This window comes from Ischnura elegans, chromosome 13 (assembly GCF_921293095.1).
Source record: "Ischnura elegans chromosome 13, ioIscEleg1.1, whole genome shotgun sequence".
Lineage (NCBI taxonomy): Eukaryota > Metazoa > Arthropoda > Insecta > Odonata > Coenagrionidae > Ischnura > Ischnura elegans.
The window spans coordinates 8,790,790-8,810,209 of NC_060258.1; the positions used below are offsets into that span (position 1 = coordinate 8,790,790).

Consider the following 19,420-nt stretch of genomic DNA (forward strand, 5'->3'; position numbering starts at 1 on the left):
CGCTAAGCCTCGCCTCAAGGTCACCTCACCGGGCGGGAGGGGGAACCAGAAATACGACGTACGGAGATATTTCCCGGCATTCATACTTAAGCGTCGCGTTTTCGCGCGCTTGAAAATTTTCACTTTTCATTTAATCGCGAAAAATAGATGTTGTCATTTAAAAATCTAAAAGCGCGAAATACGTACTCCAGGAGTAATAATCCTTCGATTAAGGCAATAAAAAAATAATAGGAAACCACCCTATTTTTACGTTGTGAATAAACTTCAGCCTTCTCCTTCCCCTTCTTCTGACCCCTTCCACCGTTCCCTCCAAAGCTACTTTCAAAATTCCATTCCCTCTCATTTAATGTCCCAGCCAGTTACCCTTCCTTTGATTTATTTTGTCCATCTCAACGTCCTTTTCTCATCTACCCTATTTATCACTTGTTCATTCCTAACTCTATGCGTCCACCGTATTCCCTCCATCTTCCTCCAAACCCACGCCTCAAATGCCCCAATCCTGTCCCTGTATCTCTTCCCCATCCTCCAAGTCTCACATCCATACATAAACACACTCCACACATAGCATTACACCAATCTCTTCCTCAATTTTAATTCCAGTGCCTTGTTGCACAAGGCTCTTTTCTTCTTCTTGAAAATTTCTTTCACCATTCCTATCCTTCTTTTTAATTCTCCTATACTTTTCCATTCTTCAGTTATCAAAGTTCCCAGGTAGCTGTAAGTTCTCACATTCTGTATTTCACCTTCTTTTGTCTTCACCATCTTTTTCTTTTTTTCATCATTATACAGTGAAACCTCGGTTAGCGAACGCCTCTGTTAACGAACAATTCAGATAGCGACCAAAAATTTCGCCTAAATTAACGGCTAAAAATTTGCCTCGGATAACGAACAGATGTGTAGCGGCCATGTTTGTGTTTGGTGCTGTGCGATCCCAAATTGATACAAAGTAATGCCTCCATCTGCTCACGCTATCACATGGCAGTAAAAATGGTTGGATTTACTGTGTTTCCTTATGTTTAAATGCTTTCTTTAATGTTTTTATTTATACTAAACTCAGTTTGTACTGTATTATAACCATTTTCATTTAAAAAAGCATACCTATATATCCTGTAACTTTCATATAATAGCGAGTCAATAGGAGCTAGGAACAAATTATTCCTATTTCCTTTATTTCTTATAGAGAAAATTATTTCGGATAGCGATCATTTCAAACAACGACCAGATTTCTGGAACGGATTGTGGTCGTTATCCGAGGTTCTACTGTATAAACATTGACTAATGATGATGATGGTTAAATAATCAACTTTTTTATCTCTCCGTCTCCAGGTGACGGAAGACGATGACTACTCCAAGTTTGTGTGCTTGCGCTGCTTCGACAAGCTGTCCGACTTCAAACAGTTTAAGGAGCAGTGCATGGAATCAAAGGACACGTTCGAAAAGGAGTTCCTGCCCCTCTCTCAGCACTTCCCCCTACCCACTCCCGACGAAGACGATGGGCACGAGGCTAACGAATCCGTGAGTGACATTATCCAAGACTGTATATTGATGGCCAAGTTCTAACAACAGGCATCTCATAAATGGCAACTTTACAGGAGAGCAAATAAATGATTTGCTTTTTTTAATTGTACAGTAGACTCCCGATTATCCTAATGGGCCAATGATGGGGAGAGACAGCGCGAATAATAACGGAAAACACGGATAACCCAAACTTTCACTTTAATGTCTCGTAACGTTAATAATTTACGTAAAACAAGCAATTTATTATCATTTATGCAGTTATTCTGTTATTTTAGAGTGCTTCCTGGACTCATTGAGAGCTTTCTTCGTTAGTTCGCAATCATTTTAGTGGCGATGACATGGTTTTACTCGTATTATTAATGCTCCATGTAAGGCCTGGTTACGAAAACCGCACATCCATGGTTGTGTGATCATGGATACAGAAAAGTGGTTTGCACAAATGCTTCAAAACCACTGCTCGACGTCTTAAACTTCACAGTCAGGTACCACACCACGTAGTCGTGTCTCGCACAAGTTGCAATGCTTGCAACTGCTGCGGGACGTGTTTCCTGCAAGGCTTAGAAAAAAAGAACGCGGTGCTCCTGTGAATGCAGCTAGCACGTGATTGCTTCCGATTTACAAAGAGGAATCTAACGGAATTAATAAGCCTGGTATATCCTAGAATTTGTATTTAGCAATGCTGGGATACACCGGGCTTAATATTTCCATTAGATTCCCCTTTGTTAAATGGAAGCGATCGCACGCTAGCTGCATTCAAAGGAGCACCATGTTCCTGTTTTCCAAGCCTCCCAGTGCGCGACCACGCTCCTTGATCACGGATATAAGTCCCGCAGCAGTTGCAACCCAGGCAACTTGTGCGAGGCGCGACTACGTGGCGTGGTGCCTGACAGTGTGGTTTCCGACGTCGAGCAGAGGTTTTGAAGCATTCGTGCAAACCACTTTTCTGTATCAGTGATCACGCAGCCACGGATGTGTGCTTTTCGAAACCAGGCCTTAAATGGAGCATTAATACCTAATACGAGTAAAACCATGTTATCGCCGCTAAAAAGATAAGGAACTGGTGAAGAAAGCTCTCATTGAGTCAGGGAAGCACTCTTAAATAACAGAATAACTGCATAAATAATAATGTATTGTTTGCATTTTTTTAAATTATTAACATTACAAGACATTTAAGTGAAAGTTTGGGTTATCCGATTATTTGTGCCGTCTCTCCCCATCACTAGCCATTGGGATATTCGGGAGTGTAATGTATTTTGTATCTATGATTTTTATGATACTCTAATCGATTGAATTAGTTTCTGCCAAGATACTGTTTTTAGCACGGTAATTTAAAAAAAGAGACATGATAAAACTTAAACAGTTCTAAATAATGGTACATATAACAAAAAAGTTCCATTGTTCAAAGTAAAAAAAAAATATATTTTAAATAAAATATAATTTTATATTTATTATATTGTATTTTTATATTATGTATTGTATACCATATGATTTTTGTTTGTATCATAGCAGGTGACTGGATGATCTAATTTATAAATTGGATTACGAATCCTTGTATATTTTGTATCCAAGACGAAGTATATGTATAGAACTGACTCTTTATGCTGGTTTTCTGGCCTATAAAACTACCTTTTTTTATTTGAATATTATTAATAACAATGCCGTGGGTAATGACTCGTTTCAGGCCATCAAACCCATGGTCAAGACTGAGCCTCCGGATGGCGAACTGCTGGTCCCTCATGATGCAGATTTGGAGGTGAATTTTGCTCTTAATCTACTACGTATTACACCTCAAGCCGCCTGAATGCAAAGACGTATGGCTGGTGGAGGCGTGGTTGTACACCAACTGTTAACATTCAATATGATTAGAGATACAGTGAGTCCTCGTTTAACGTCACTTACCGTTCCTGAAAAATGTGACGATAAACCAAATGACGTTAATCGAAACATAATATCCCATAAGAAACAATGTAAAAAGTGAATATCGGCTCCTAGACCTCACAATTCCTACGCGAAAAAATTTTAGCGTATCATATTTGGGCCATTTCTTACGATGGGAATGCCAAACTATGGCATAAACACGAGTTCCTGTCTTCATCGACGACAATAGCAGCACTGACGTAAATCCTTCTCCATTTTTGTATCTTCCCACATTTGCTTTTTGGCTTCGCTATGGTGGTCGCCCGGGCGGGCGTCGCCTGGGCATCATCATCGCTGAAACATCGTCGCAGTTACAGGAACCAAAATTATTGTGAACACGGCGAAAAAAGTGACAACAAAAACTCCGAGTTCTACACGGAAAAATGTCTTGAAATCACTTTTTAGGTTCCTGAAAACCATTATGTCAAGTAAAAACTTGCGCACCTACCTAAGAATTCATTTTGCAGAAAATTTGCTAAAACCGTAATCGCAATCAACAATAAACACACCGTTTTATGCTTCGTTTAGACTGACTGTATTACCGCCCACAAAACAAACAACCTACAACGCCCGCTGCTTCGCCTTTTTTTTTCGTGCAATATTTAAAAGACTTGACGTTATCGTGAAGCGTAGGTGCGATAAACGAATGACGGTCTCAAAATTTTCGTGACGTTATCGCGAAATTACGTTAAAATGGGGTGACGTAGAACGAGGACTCACTGTACGTGAAAATCGCACTTTCATTTTTATTTTATTGCGCTTTCATTAACAGTTTATCGCATTTTTTAGCGTCTATTTTTTATTTTCATAATGAGGTAGATGACGATGAAATGTAATGAAACACAGTTATATGACAAAATACAGAATATTTTAAATAATTTTGTTGTAGAACAATTACAAATTGAGGAATATAAGACATATAGTGGCGGAGGTGTAGCTTGCCCGCACCCACTTGTAGTTCGCAGCCACGTAGATTCAGCCAGCCAACTAACAGCAGGCCAATCGCTCACGTGCTTTAAGCAATGAGTGTCGGCGGAGCATTTAAAACTGTGCTCGGCACGAAATGTACAAATTTCGCTGTCGAAAAGGCAAATTTGCGTAAAAATATCATAAAAGTCCGGTTATCGCATCTAAGTCGCATTTTTGTGTGCACATCGCATCTATTTAAGGCATTTATGGCATTTGCGATTTTCTTTGCATCTCTAAATATGATATAAGAAAGATTTACATGTGTGTTGTATGAGATTTAACTGGCTGGATTTGGAATAGTCTTTGGTCGATTTCATTCTTCGATTCTATGCCGAGAATAGGGTAGTTTCCTTCATCAAAGAAAACGAAAGGCATTGATTGCGATTCGTTACCCACCATTAGGGTTTTCATAATATACAAATTATTTGGTTTTAGAAATCCCATTTTAAACGAATGGCAATGGTCAAATTTTAACCTCATTTGGAAAAGGCCAGATTGGCACCCATGCGATGCCACTCCACGTGACGTCACAGGGACATAGTTCCTATAAGAGAAGATAGGAGTAATACATCGTCTGAGATTACCAATGCATGCATGAGGCACAGAGCTCAGGGAAACATGTCTTAATAATCACCTATTAAAATTGCCTATGGTCGGAAAGTTTCCTTCGTTTGATAGGGTATTAATAATCCTTATTTAAGCCAAGCGCTACCTGCTGGCAGCCTGCATCGTATCAGCGCTCAAAGCCTCGCCCCAAGGTCACCTCACACGGCGGCAGCCGGAACCAGAATTATGTCACTCGGGCTTTTCCCAGCATTCAAATATATCTGTCGCGTTCTCACACGCTTGAAAATTTTCACTTTTCATTTAATTCCGAAAAATAGATATTGTCATCTGAAATTCTAAAAGCGTGAAATACGTACTCCAGCGTGAAATACATACTGCTGATATGATAATGATTTAGGCAATAAAAAAGAAATAGGAAAGAACCCTATTGGAATCGAAAATTAGTGTTTTTCAAGGAGAGAAATCGATTCTGATTTCAGTGGTATTGCAACCACAAATTTATTGACGACCATGCTTCCAATAGTCATTTGAATTTTGGCCCCACGTAATCACAATAACAAAACACATTCGAATCACCATAGTGACCAGGGGCACAGTTAACACCTCTTGGTCCGGCACCCTTTAAACTAGACTAGCCATTGGGGCCGGTTACTTTTTGCATTTTTTCTAGGTAGGTAGGTTTTCAATATATGTTCAAACTATTATAACGTCGATAAAAAAGACGTCAATAAGAAAAACTTTCACAAAAACAAACAGTAAAGCTACCTGAAGACGCACAAACCAGAAGTAGGTCGAAATAGTTCCAAATAAATACGTAGAGGTCAGCAGGAGACTACACTGCATGAAAACGTAAAAACGCGTGATCGGCACATAAGCGCTGGCAGCGGAAACACGTAAAAACACGTGTGCGGACCATAATGTGTTAAGCATTAAGGCTACGGAGTGGTTTCAGGTACAACTAATACTGCGGGAGGGGAGGGGGGGTATGGTATACCTGCCAGTGTAAGTGAGAGGTGCGGGGGCCCTACCCCAGAAAAATTTTAAGTATAATGGTTCAAAATGGTGAGTTTTATGGCTTTCTGGGGGATATTTCATTGATCCATACACTATTATATTAGTAATGCCAGCCCCAGTCGTGGTGGAGTAAAGTTTTTGCCTGCCAAGCAAGAGGTCGCAAGTTCGGGTCCCGTCGGAGTAGATTTCCTCTATCCAGGGCACGGTTGCTCATGAACGTGTCATTGTTAAATTTGTTGAATACCCCGATTGTAAAATGGCCAATATGAGCTGTATTTGGTGGTTTGGGAATAAAATGAATAATATGAATCCAATTAAGTATGTACATACAGTGAGTCCTCGTTTAACGTCACTTACCGTTCCTGAAAAATGTGACGATAAACGAAATGACGTTAATCGAAGCATAATATCCCATAAGAAACAATGTTAAAAGTGAATATCGGCTCCTAGACCTCACAATTCCTACGCAAAAAAACTGTTAGCGTATTATATCTGGGGCATTTTTTACGATGGGAATGCCAAACTATGGCATAAATACGAGTTCCTGTCTTCATCGACGACAACAGCAGCAGTGACGTAAATCCTTCTCTATTTTTGTATCTTCCCGCGTTTGCTTTTCGGCTTTGCTATGGTGGTCGCCCGGATGAGCGTCGCCTGGGCATCATCATCGCTGAAACATCGTCGCAGTTACGGGAACCAAAATTATTGTGAACACGGTGAAAAAAGTGACGACAAAAACTCCGAGTTCCACACGGAAAAATTGCCTTGAAATCACTTTTTAGGTTCCTGAAAACCATTATGTCAAGTAAAACCTTGCGCACCTACCTAAGAATTCATTTTGCAGAAAATTTGCTAAAACCGTAATCGCAATTATCAATAAACACCACTGTTTTACACTTTGTATAGACTGACTATATTACCGCCCACAAAACGAACAACCTACAACGCCCGCTGCTTCGCCTTTTTTTCTTGCGCGAAATTTAAAAGACTTGACGTTATCGCGAAGTGAAGGTGCGATAAATGAATGACGACCTCAAAATTGTCGTGACGTTATCGCGGAATGACGTTAAACGGGGTGACGTAGAACGAGGACTCACTGTATATGATTCTGATTATTATTTGAGAGATACGATTAGGGGGGCATTGTGTATAGGTTTATGGATCCAAGGGGGTGGTGGCTCAAAAAAGTTTGGGAAACACTGGATTAAACTTAAAAATTTCTCTGAGCTCAGGAGAGGGAGTTAAACAGGGTTCCCACTCAACCGCGAAAACCTTAAAACCGTGAATTAGCCGTGAATTTCCTCTACCGTGAAAAAACCGGGAAATAGCCGTGAATTTCGTCTTAAAACCTTAAAAATCTCTCAATCTTGATAATAATACCTTCCCAGAAATTTTCATCTTCGTTCGTAGCTAGCGCACTTCTATTCATTGTGGCGAGCATCGTCGCATACGGTCGCATGGGTCAGAAAAGCGTGGGAACGAATGTTGCCTGAAGAAAAAAACATCTTTCCCCAGCGCAGGCCTTTTCTCTCCCCCTCCTGAAATATGACATCACTTCTCATCAGCTTGTTTACTTTCCTCAAATGGCTTGGTTTCCCCTCCCTCGGTCACTGCTTAGTCCCCCTTCCACCCAATTAGCCTTCCCACTGACTGCTGCGACCACTTTCGAAACTAAATCTAGATGGCCATTGTGTCGAAAAATTTGAACGTTTATTCAACACCCTCAATCCTATGACTGGAAGACCGCTAGCCTTGACAACCTGCCATGCGCTGTGGACACTACGCTCCCTGCGTTTGAACAGGGTGACAGCGAGCTTTCGGCGTGACGTTACTAATTCTCGCGCATTGCGGCCCTGAAAACGAGAGAAGATTTCCGCTTATGGCAACACAGCATTACACGATTGTCGCATGCGTCGACCTGGAACTTGCCAGTTTTACGTCGCAACCGGAAAGTTTGTGTGGAGTTATTTACTGTCGGTGGTGATCCAGTTCCTCCGCTTTGTGCTATCTAAGGTAATGCTGTTTGTTTGTGTCGTTAAAGCCTCAATGCCGTCGCAATATAAACTGCTACATAGTCTCACGAATACAAGGATCAAGAACTTTGCTATTTCCTTGATCCTTGTATTCGTGATATTATGGATTTCCTCCAAGTTACGCCCTCTACGATTAATTATGCTACATAGTCGTTCCATTTTTCCCAGAGCAACGGTAAGAAGGGAACATGATTTGCCTCTGATTAGAGAGATCGATTCAGTTTTGGTTTCAGAGTATTACAATAGCAGAGAAAAGAAGTCATTACACTGCCGCTTGCAAAAGAAAGTTATACGGTGGAACCTCGATCTATCGTTCCCGCATTGATCGTTCGCCGTTTCTGGTCCCAAATAAAGTTCCTTATAGACAATTTAATTTTTTCCCGCATCTTATCGTTCCCCGAAGGGTGCGGTCCGTTGAACGCTACCAATGCTTCGGAGCGCCACCAAGCGGTCCGTTATTCGCTACGGAGCGCTACAGGCTAGGCTGTGACGTCACGGCAAACGTCATACACCCGTTTCCCGCCTCGCTCCGGACCAGCTCCAAACGCTCCCCTGAAAACTTGGGTCAGCGGAGGAGCGAGTCAATTTTTGGCGGAAATTCGAAGGGAATGCACTGAGGCAATGGAGAGTTTACTCACGTTGCAGATGATGGACGCTGAATGTGGACGCCTTTCTCCTATATAAGTGACTACAAAGTAACGGAGTAGACGCAATTAGTAAATAGATGTAAATTTAATTGTGATTTAAATAAATATATAGCAAGAACTAACTATCCGCAAACATTCTCGTATCTCCCCCAAAATGAACTCAAATGTCTTTGGAAGCAGCCTTTACATACAAAAGGAAACAAAAATTATTAAAAGGGGCATTTAATATAAAGAAAGGATTGTAAGAACATATATCGACAAATTTACTCATTCCATAAATTAAAATCTGAAGAAAAATAGGATATACATGAAATAGATTAATGTTTTTTAATAGTCGTTAGCCATTATAAGTTAATATATTTCAACTGGGAAAACGGTAGAGTACCTACTTTTTCCTTTACTAGGGTAATGAGTTGCATTGAGAAGGGTAGGCGAGGGTTGGTCTGAGAAATACGGTCCAAAGTTTCTTCCTTTACTTTGTGGAGCATCGATATTGAAAAATAAAATTCATTTTAATGATATTCAAACATATTTATTAATATTCAATTACCATTATCACCTCAATTCGCAATTAAAACCATATATTCGATTTCATAATCCCAGTTTACCAACCCTCGTTAATTTCCGCCATCTTGACTTCGCTCCTGACCGGTCCGAAAAGAAATTCTAGTAGCGAACGTAGCGCCTATGGACCGGTGCTCCGGAGCACTTCCGTCTGTAGCGTCTGGGAGCGAAAGTAGCATTCATTGGACCGCACCCGAAGTATCGTTTCTCGCATTGATCGTTTGAAGATCGCGGTTCCGACGCAGAATTTTCCCGCATCCATCGTTTGACGAAAATGAGACGAAATAAATACAATGTGTCATTTATGGCTAATAACGACAAGCACGTAGTTGGAATCCTCTCCAAGAGATGGAACTACCATTGGGAGAAGCTCAGTGCCGTGGGAAAGTAACATTAGAGCATTTCCAAAGAACCTTTATCCCCCTCCATTCACCATTCGCCTCCCCCCTTCTGACGCTTTCCTCTTCTTCAAAATAAAAACAGGTCCCAGCTCGCGCAGGGATCTTATTACGAAGACCTTAGCTTCGAAAAAAATATCGAGTTACACGAGAACAATAGAAACGTGTTTCGCGCTCCCCCCTCTTCTCACCAACTGACCTTTTTCAGCCTAACTGCTTCGAAGATCCCTGTTTATGGAGGTCAACTGCTGCATGAATCACCTATTAGCCCAAAAGGTATCTAACAATGATAGTCAGTAATTGCTATTATGCTTTTATTATATTGAAATGTTAGTAATTTGCACGTTAAAAAAAACGAGACCACACATGTTGTATTTTAAGCAAGGAAATAGATGGAAAAATACGATGGTGATTTTTGGCGAAACGCGATATCCTCGTAGCTGAGCTTACGGCAGTTAATTCGGCATTTTGTTCCGAAAACATGATACAAGGTTGTTATCAGTTATCAATTTACGAGCTATACTACTACTAGTAGTCTCACTTGTCAGAGTTACTGACGAAGGGATATCTTCTCAGGATTTTTGTTTCTCCCTACTAACAATCCGAATTCATCTGATCACCTGGCGCTACGCTAATTAGAAAAGAATGGGCATCTTTAGGGTAAAAAATTTCATGGCTCAGTCATATGGTCACGCTTCGCCCTCTGCAGTGTGCTCTGCGTACCCCCGTACGCGATAGCATCAGTTCCGAACTTCACCTCGTACGAGTGGTTCCCTACTTTCCGGGGTGGCTGGACTTCGAACCACCAAGTGTTTTCCACGTGGGTTTAATAAAATCATTTCACTAGTTTAATTTTAGTCTTCCGACCATGGCCCCTCCGAAGAAACTATTGAGAACTTTAAGAGATGGACTGAAAATAATTGAACATGAAGAAAAGAATCCGGGCTAGATGCGCGTGAATATTGCAGAGCGCCTTGGGTTGTCCGCTAGCACATGACGGTAGGGGTGAGGGTAGAGTGAGCTACCTGGAGAAAACAAGTAGAGATATGAAGGCGAAGATCCAGGTGGGCGTGCCGCTGACGATTAACGCAACATTGTTCACGCTTTACACACTACCTCAATTGTATTGAAAATATATTCATTAGACAGGAACAATTCAAGTAATTGACTATTTTTGGCCTTCGTGATCCATCTCACAACCAGTCACTGCACCGGCGAATGCGGTTGTTTTAGGCACAACATGCACATTGCTCTCGTGAATACGTGTACTGGAAATGGTGTTTGATGGATAAGAATTTTTACATCTGACTGAAATCCATAATAGCAGTGTAAATGCCGAGTGGAGAGCAAACATTCAGAATTTTGAAAGAGATATGGGTCAAATCAACAATATGACGTATGTGTCTTGATAAAGTACTACTATTCCTGTTATTATCTAAAATATTGTTTTGAAACCTTTAATGAATTTCTTAATTACTCGCCAAAATCCTGCGTTTCCTGGGACATAGGCAATCTAGCAAAAAAAATTGAGCATTGATCGTTTTTCCGCATTCATTTTATAATCGTATCGTTATTAATAAAGAAAAATTGTCCCCTAGTGGAGTTCCAAAAAAGGAGGGTAGTCTTAGAATCGTGTTCGTCTTAGATTCGTGCTAATACGGTGTATGAAATTGTTTTTCGATTTATTGTTCTATTAACAATTTTCATAAAATATTTTCCGCTGAATAAGAAAGAATCAATTTATTATATTCTATAAACAAATAAAATAAAATATTTTCCGTTAAATAAGAAATATTGGGGTGGGGGAAATTCGGTTACTGTGCAGTAATAACAACGTGCGCAAAAAACAATCTCTCAGCGAGGAATTAAAAAAGGACCTCGAGTGTCCGGACGGAAGTAGGTCCGAAGGGTATTTGGCGTCCGGGCAAGAGCGCGGTTGGGCTGGTCCTTTAGTCGGCCCTGAATTTTGCAAACGATAGATCACGTCATAACAGATATCACTTTTCATTGCGGCGTTAAGATTCACGGCCGTTTGTCGCATACGTTAATTTTCTGTTGATATACGGCCAGTGATTCTCTTATTGTTGGCTTATTAACGGACCGTGAATTTAGCAAAATTGAGAGCGTGAAAACCTTTAAAAAACCGTGAAAACGTGAAAAATAACCGTGAAAACCTGGAAAAAGCCGTGAATTTCATTGTTCAGGTAGAGTGGGAACCCTGTTAAATCTCCCAAAACCCGTCTCCCTCGCTGTGCCAATGTTTCTTCCCTGCCGTACTCACCTTCTCTTCCCCCCCCATTCCCCTGAGGTCTGCATAAAGGAATCCAAGTCTATAGCCAGAAAATATTTTCAGGGGGGTTTATGGAATAGTAGACAAACATAAAATTATTTTTACTAGATAAATAAAATAGCGTTTACGGTTAAACATACATATTTATTGTAAACCCTTAAAGGAAAATATAAAATATTATTATAAAATTGAATTTAGCCTTCTAGCTTTTTTTTGCAGCGACCAAATGAATTAACTCCTCGGTGTCGATGTCAATTCTGCGGTCCCTCAGGAGGCTCATAAGTCACTCACCTCTCTACTAATTCAAAGCACTATTACTACACACACTGCACCTACAACTACACTCACTGCACCTGCAAATTCGCTTAGATAATTATTGACTTAAGTCGCATTGGACTATTTAATGTCACTGCACCGCTATATAATATCGTCGTGTGAGCACCAAGCGAGCATAAAGTATGTATTTAATTCTTTTCATTTCGGGGGGGGCGGGATCAATCCCCCTTGATCCCCCCCCCTGGCTACGGCCTTGAAGGAGTCAGTTGTATATTGTGGTGGTGCCATGAATCCTGTACGATTTGCTCTTGCTTTTCAGATGCCCATGGAGACAATCAAGCAGGAAGAGGATAGGGAGGACATTGTCGTGGAGGTTGACGTCTACCCACAGGTGAGGAGTTATTATTATTCTTTAATAATAACAATAATAAAATTTATGGTTCCGCTGGTCATGTGACATAGAACTCGTCAAATTGGAAACATACATATTGTATACAATACTAATACAATATACAAATTTACAATATATGCAATACACAAAAAATCAATTAGAGAATATCTTCCAGGTATTCAGTCAAGTTGTAATACCGTTTGTTATAAAGAATTTTACATACAGGCGGTCCTCGACTTTCGTACACTCGACTTTCGTACAATTCGCACTTTCGTACGTTCAAAATTGACACCTTTTACTTGAGTTTCGTACGCTAAATTCGGACTTTCGGACGTTGGTCTGTAATTTTTTTTAAATTCCCACGATGTTTATTGCGCATCCCAACATTCAATTGTTTCAAATGGCAGTACATATATGCGAACAATACGAACGTATATAATGAAGGGAATTGTTGGTAGTTGACTCTAATCTAGGTGATTTATTTGGGAGAGAGACAGCCTGCTATAGGCTCCTTCATCAAGAGAAGAAGAAAGCCTTCATTGGAGAGATTTTTCAATAAAGTTGACTAGACATCATCAAATAGCTTTCAGCAAAACTAGTAAGATCTTCTTTCTAATTGTGTTTTTTCGTTTGAGTGCTGTTTAATTCATGTACACCTTCAGCAACGATATTGCACGAAATATCACCCGAATTCCGTTTGTCTTTTGTCTTTTTTGAATAACATGCGAAATATACGCGATCACGAATGTCACCTACCAAATGTCGAATTTTGGTGTACAAATTAAAAGGTATCCAGAGTGCGGGTTCAACAACTACATTTTGTTATGCTTCTTGATATGTCTTTTTATTTATAGTGGACGTAATAAGTGGAATGTCAACTTAAATGCCAAGAGGAAGTTTCACTCGATAACAAGTTCTTGTTTTTTAAACTTTTATTTGCATTTTCTGTGTATTTTCGAAAGAAATTAGATGATTTGAGGAGTTTTATTAATATATTATTAAAATTAAGTCAATTGAAATGAATTCCGTGAAAAAAAGGTTTTAGTACGTATATTCCGCTCTTTTGGAACGTAACCCCTAATTAGTATGGAAGTCAATGGTTCGACTTTCGTACATTCAACTTTCATACAAGTTTTTGGGAACGCATTGTGTACAAAAGTCGGGGACCGCCTGTAATCTGCTTTTGAAAATGGCCGGAGAAGAGACAGATTTTAAAGAACTTGGAAGCTTATTGTATATTTGTGAAGCTGGGTGGAAAGGACCTCGCCTAAAATACTCTAAATTGTGCCCAAATGCATGTGTATTGCCTCTACCACGTGTATTGTATGAATGGTAGTCACTCTTTGGTGGGAGTAGAGAAGGATTGTTTTTAACCAACATAGAGCATTGCAGAATATGTATACAAGGGAGTGTAAGAATGCCAAGAGCTTCAAATATTGGCCTACCTGGAGTCCTAACGGACACACCTAGAATGGCCTGGAACATGTTACTACATGTATGGGACAAGTTAAACAACAAAAGATAATATACAAACGCAACTTGTGCATCAAAATCCTGTATTTTTTAAACAAGTATTAAACGGTTTTGACTGATGATGGACATTAATGTTAACCCTAGGAAGACTGAAAAAAAATTATCGCGTAGTAGCCTGACTGGGTCCAATGGACCCTGAAACATTTTTTCCACAATATTACCAGTTTCTGATGAATTTAGACTGAGTTAAGTGATGGTTTCCATCTTATTTACATCCTCAACATATTTGTTCGTCTTTATTATAATTAAATTATTTTCTTTTAAGCTATTACTGCAGCGGAGAATAGTATTATCCCCTCTACCAGAAATATCACTCCACCTTTCCCATTTTTATGAATGTTCATTAGCACAATAGCATTAACACAAATTACAAAATGGATTTTTTGTCAATGATAAATTAGATACATAACAAATTTAATGAAACAAAAGGATGATGAATTTACTAAAGTTATTAAAAACTGTTATGCTACTACAGGCACTGATTGCAAAAAATTTCTAAATGATCTTTGCATATAATTTGTGCACATTGTGAAGAGGATGTTCGTGTCTTTCTATCCTTTTTGTTGTTGCACTTACGACACTTATTTTCCTAGGTTGCTAAGGTTGTCAAGGAGTGTGCCACATTTTCTTTTTCGCGATGTAAATTCTTCCGATAGTTGATTTTCTCTTAGATTCCACGAGATTAATGAGATACCACTTTGTTAGGAAATCCTGTAGCCTGTATGGCATTTACAGACGTGAGCTCGGGTGGAATCCCTCGTTTGTTTTACCTCATGATCTCTACAATCGCTAAACCTTTGGAAAGTATTGGGCTACCTACTTATGTTCCTGGCTGATTGATCCCTGAACCATACGTGTAACTAATCTTTTCCCTTGATTGACCTCTCGACTTTTATGAGATTCTCTACCTGCGTATACTTGGGCATTCCACTTGTATGAATCACTACTACGACTTGCAGCCAAAATTTTAATTCCATACTTTCCTCGTTTTGATGATACAAACTCTCTATAGGTACAGCGCCCACGGAACATCAATAACTGTTCGTCAACTGTCATGCAGGATCCTGGCTCGATTGCATATTTCAAATATTCATTCCGCCCATCAAATATCTCTCTAATAGTCTGCAACTTGTCTTCGCCTCTGCTTTTCCTCATTTCTGTCGCATTATCAAATCAAATAACCTGCAGTATTACTTTTGACTCCATAAACTGTTGCATATTGGTCGCCCGTCTGGTTTACTCCAAAGTTGTGAAAAATTTTCATTTTTGACTAGTAAAAATGATATGTATTAGCAATGCCAGAACCTTATTTATTTCAGTCATCTTCTTCATTCTACAAAGTTTGAAAAACTATATGCCTTTCAATGTTGGTCCATTTTCTAACAACATCAAAGATGTTAGGACGCAAAATTAGCAAAAAAGCAGAAGACAGAATAAAAATTCCGCACGGCGCACGGGATATGACGCAAAATATTACGCCTTCGCATTCTACCCTTTTTAGTGGCATGAGGTTTTGTTTTCCACTCCTCTTTCAGATTGCGTGAAATAAAAATTTCTCCCGATAGGAATTCCCTATTTTCGCATTTCTATCATCTTCTCAGAAAGATGAAGAAAAATCGGCCAAGGTTCAGTTCTTTTCCATCCTTATTCAACATTTTAGGCTTCATCTCCACCGGAGTGACTACTACCCTCCTCCTGTTAGCGCTGTATATTTAGATGCTGAACACGTCGTTCTGCAATCTTTAGATGAATGCACTCCAAATGTGTGTCACTATTAGCAAGCCTGAGAATAAAGTGGCAATGAAATTTATCAATTTTTCATTCCAAACTTTACTTAGATATAAATGGAAGATAACGTTTTGCGTGCTACTCCTTAGTTGTAAATTCAGGTAAAAATTAGAAACGCACTGTCTCGTATTATGTTTCTGATGTCATCAAGCAATTCAAAGAGTTCAATAGTTTTGCTAGAACAGCTAATTTTTTCAATAATTATAAACAATCCTTTTTTCTTATTACCTAAAAAATTTTTTTGATGGTTATTTCGACTGTAATATCCAAATGGCGACGCCGACTTCTTAGCTCCTCAACTACACAGTCTATCAATAGCCACTCTATGAATTCAGTCACATCAATATCTCACTACACAAAATTTGGTACCACCAAGCATCCTGTAAAGATAGGAATAATGACATTGCTGTGTATCATAGTAGTTGAAAATCAATACACCACTTCATCTAACTAATCCATCTGAGGAGTAAACGATTTGGTAAATGAGGTAAATACTGAAGAAGTGCATTAGATTGAAGGAATATAGTCTTTTATATAATCCCTAAAGTTTTGTACCTACCATGCATGGTATCAAAATGTAATGATGGAATTCAAATTCTTCGAGGTATTCAGTTAGATAGTTGGAATAACAGCAAATGTCGGCAGGCAGCGAGACCACTCCAGCTTGCACCTCTGACTGTCCACCACATAAGCACCGCAGACGCTATATGAACAGTCTCACATATAAAACTAACAGATTATGGGACTGAATGTAGATAATTCACACTGTGTGCGCGTCCAACCAGAGAAAGTTGCAAAAACTACCCATTACGAAACGATGAGGATACATGTTTCTGACTGTGTCACTCTAAATGTGACATTAGAAGAGTATATGAAAGGCTTCAAGCCAATCCATAAAAAATGCCCACTAATTGGTAATAACTATCGCCTACGACTTTGTTTATATCTCCATAAACATTGAATCTCCCAAAAATACTAAGTAAATAAGAAAATTGCTGATAAGTTGAAATGAATTACCCATAGCATTGAAAATAGTCGACTGGGTCCAATGGACCCAGTCCGTCCACTATGTAACATTGTAGTATACAATAAAATGTAATGAGCCCATTCTCGTTATTTCTTGCTATGTTTTAGAGGACATATATTTAGGAAAAGCCACGGCATCAAAATCAGTTTCGTGCATTCTTGACATAATTATAAACTTTCAAAACTACCAACTGGGTCCATTGGACCCAGCCCGTCGTTCTAGGGTTAAAAAGAGAAAATTTATTACTCTTAGCAAGAACCTAGGTACATCTGGGAGAGACTACTCATATTCAGGCATGGCAATTCCTGAAAGTGGGCAGTGTAAATATTAGGTGCACATTTAAGTAAATAAAAGATCCACAAAATTTTGTGGAAAAGTGCTACGATCTTTTATTTATTTAAATGTCTAATTTCCAACAATTGAAGCCTGATTCTGTTGAACTTATTACAGTACAACCTCGATAAAACGAGACCCCACGGTGATCCAATAAACACTTGCTATAGTGAATTGTTGCTTTACCGGAGGTGGAGCAAATAACAGCCAATATACCTGTTGCGAGCAGTTATATAGGAACAGGAGTGGTGCGGCGACAGATAAATTTATATCCGATAAACGTAAGCATAAATCCAGACGAAAGGCGATGTTTTTTTTGCATCACTAAATTTCCTTACTCAAACAACGACTAACTATTCAAAAAATTTATAAGCGCCGCACTAAATAAAAATCATGCAAAGCATTGTTTTTTGGCCATGGTGTCTGCCATCAAATGCTTTCTATTCACACAACTCACGGACGTGCAGGTATGCTGCCGTCTGCTTTCTGCCGCCCTAGGAACAAAAGAAGATCAAGCATTCGCGAATGTTAATGCCACAATATTTTCACCAAAATGAACTACTTATTAATATCAAACAACAGTTTACTACATGAATTTGAGACTGAGCACTCCATGTTAACTTCATTTCTAACAGGTCTCAAGAAATTACAGAGATAAGGGACTCTTGGTGAAGGTTTTCCAGCGATCTCTCCGGCGAAACTCTCGCTATGGCGAGTGGCAACACCAAAAGGGCCTTGTAAAAACGAATTTTTTTACAGGCTTATTATAGCGTTAATTGACGGTGCATCGGCTATCTTTCGTAATGGCGGGGGTCTCGCAGTAGCCCGTACTCGCTTTAACGAGGTTCCACGGTAGGTGCTCTACTTCCCGCAGTTTGTCAACAGATGGCTATAGCAGTGATTGCAGGACGATTTCAACTTATCGGAAACTTGATGAAGCAAGCTTATACATTTGGTAAACAAACTGCTTCACGACAATAGTGAGTTTGTTATGTAGGCTCCATTTTCCGGGTCTCACCGCGTCGTGGTTGCGTTGGTGACAACAGTTTCTCCTGCATTCCAGCAGGCGTCTTCCGGTCGAAGTGATTATGCCGTGTTTTGGCCGCTGTTATATAATAATAAATAATAATAATAAATTCGTTTATTTCGTGGGCCTTGTGGCCCATGAAAAAATTATTTTACAACTTTTCCAAGTTCAGCGTGACATTACATTCATAGAGAAAAGAAAAAATGAAAAGAAATACAGAAGATTCACTCGTTGCAGACGGCTGTTAACTTACAGACAATAGGGTGGTTTCCTATTATTTTTTTATTGCCTAAATCGAAAGATTATTACTCCTGGAGTACGTATTTCACGCTTTTAGATTTTTAAATGACGATATCTATTTTTCGCGATTAAATGAAAAGTGAAAATTTTCAAGCGCGCGAAAACGCGACGCTTAAGTATGAATGTCGGGAAGTCTCTCCGCGTGACGTATTTCTGGTTCCCCCTCCCGCCCTGCGAGGTGACCTTGAGGCGAGGCTTAGCTCTGATACGACGCAGGCTGCTAGCGGCTAGCCTAGTACCCTGCTGGCTGGTAGCGCTTGGCTTAAATAAGGATTATTAATACCCTGTCAAACGAAGAAAACTTTCCGACCTTAGCCAGTTTTAATAGGTGATTAATAAGACATGTTTCCCTGAGCCCTGTGCCTCATACATGCATTGGTAACCTCAGAGGATGTATAACTCCTATCCTCTCGTGTAGAAACTAGGTCCCTGTGACGTCACGTGGAGTGGAATCGCATGGGCGCCAATCTGGCCCTTTTCAAATGAGGATAAAAATGGACCATTGCCATTCGTCTAACCCGGTATTTCTAAAACAAAATAATTTGTATATTATGAATACACTAATGGTGGGTAACGAATCGCAATCAATGCCTTTCGTTTTCTTTGATGAAGGAAACCACCCTATTAGGCAAAACAATGCTAATGAAAGGTAAAATATCATACTGCGATATAACTGACTAATTATTACAAGAAATTAAGGCGACAATTTATTATGACAATAGTGTCACACAAACAATATTTTCTGAAAAGATAAATGACAGATTGGTATAACACTCTAATTTAACACAATTTTAAACTCAATTTTCTGCAACAATATGTTTGAGCCAA

The 19,420-nt window shown here is 39.5% G+C and overlaps 1 protein-coding gene across 1 annotated transcript in view; it reads left to right on the forward strand.

Annotated features, from left to right (window-relative positions):
• Window positions 1-19,420, forward strand: part of LOC124170108 (zinc finger protein 23-like) — a 47,992-nt gene that overhangs the window by 3,573 nt on the left and 24,999 nt on the right. The window contains exons 2-4 of the mRNA XM_046548786.1: window positions 1,327-1,515; window positions 3,200-3,271; window positions 12,513-12,584. Coding sequence (XP_046404742.1) covers window positions 1,327-1,515; window positions 3,200-3,271; window positions 12,513-12,584 — 333 coding nt within the window. The remainder of the gene's footprint in view (window positions 1-1,326; window positions 1,516-3,199; window positions 3,272-12,512; window positions 12,585-19,420) is intronic.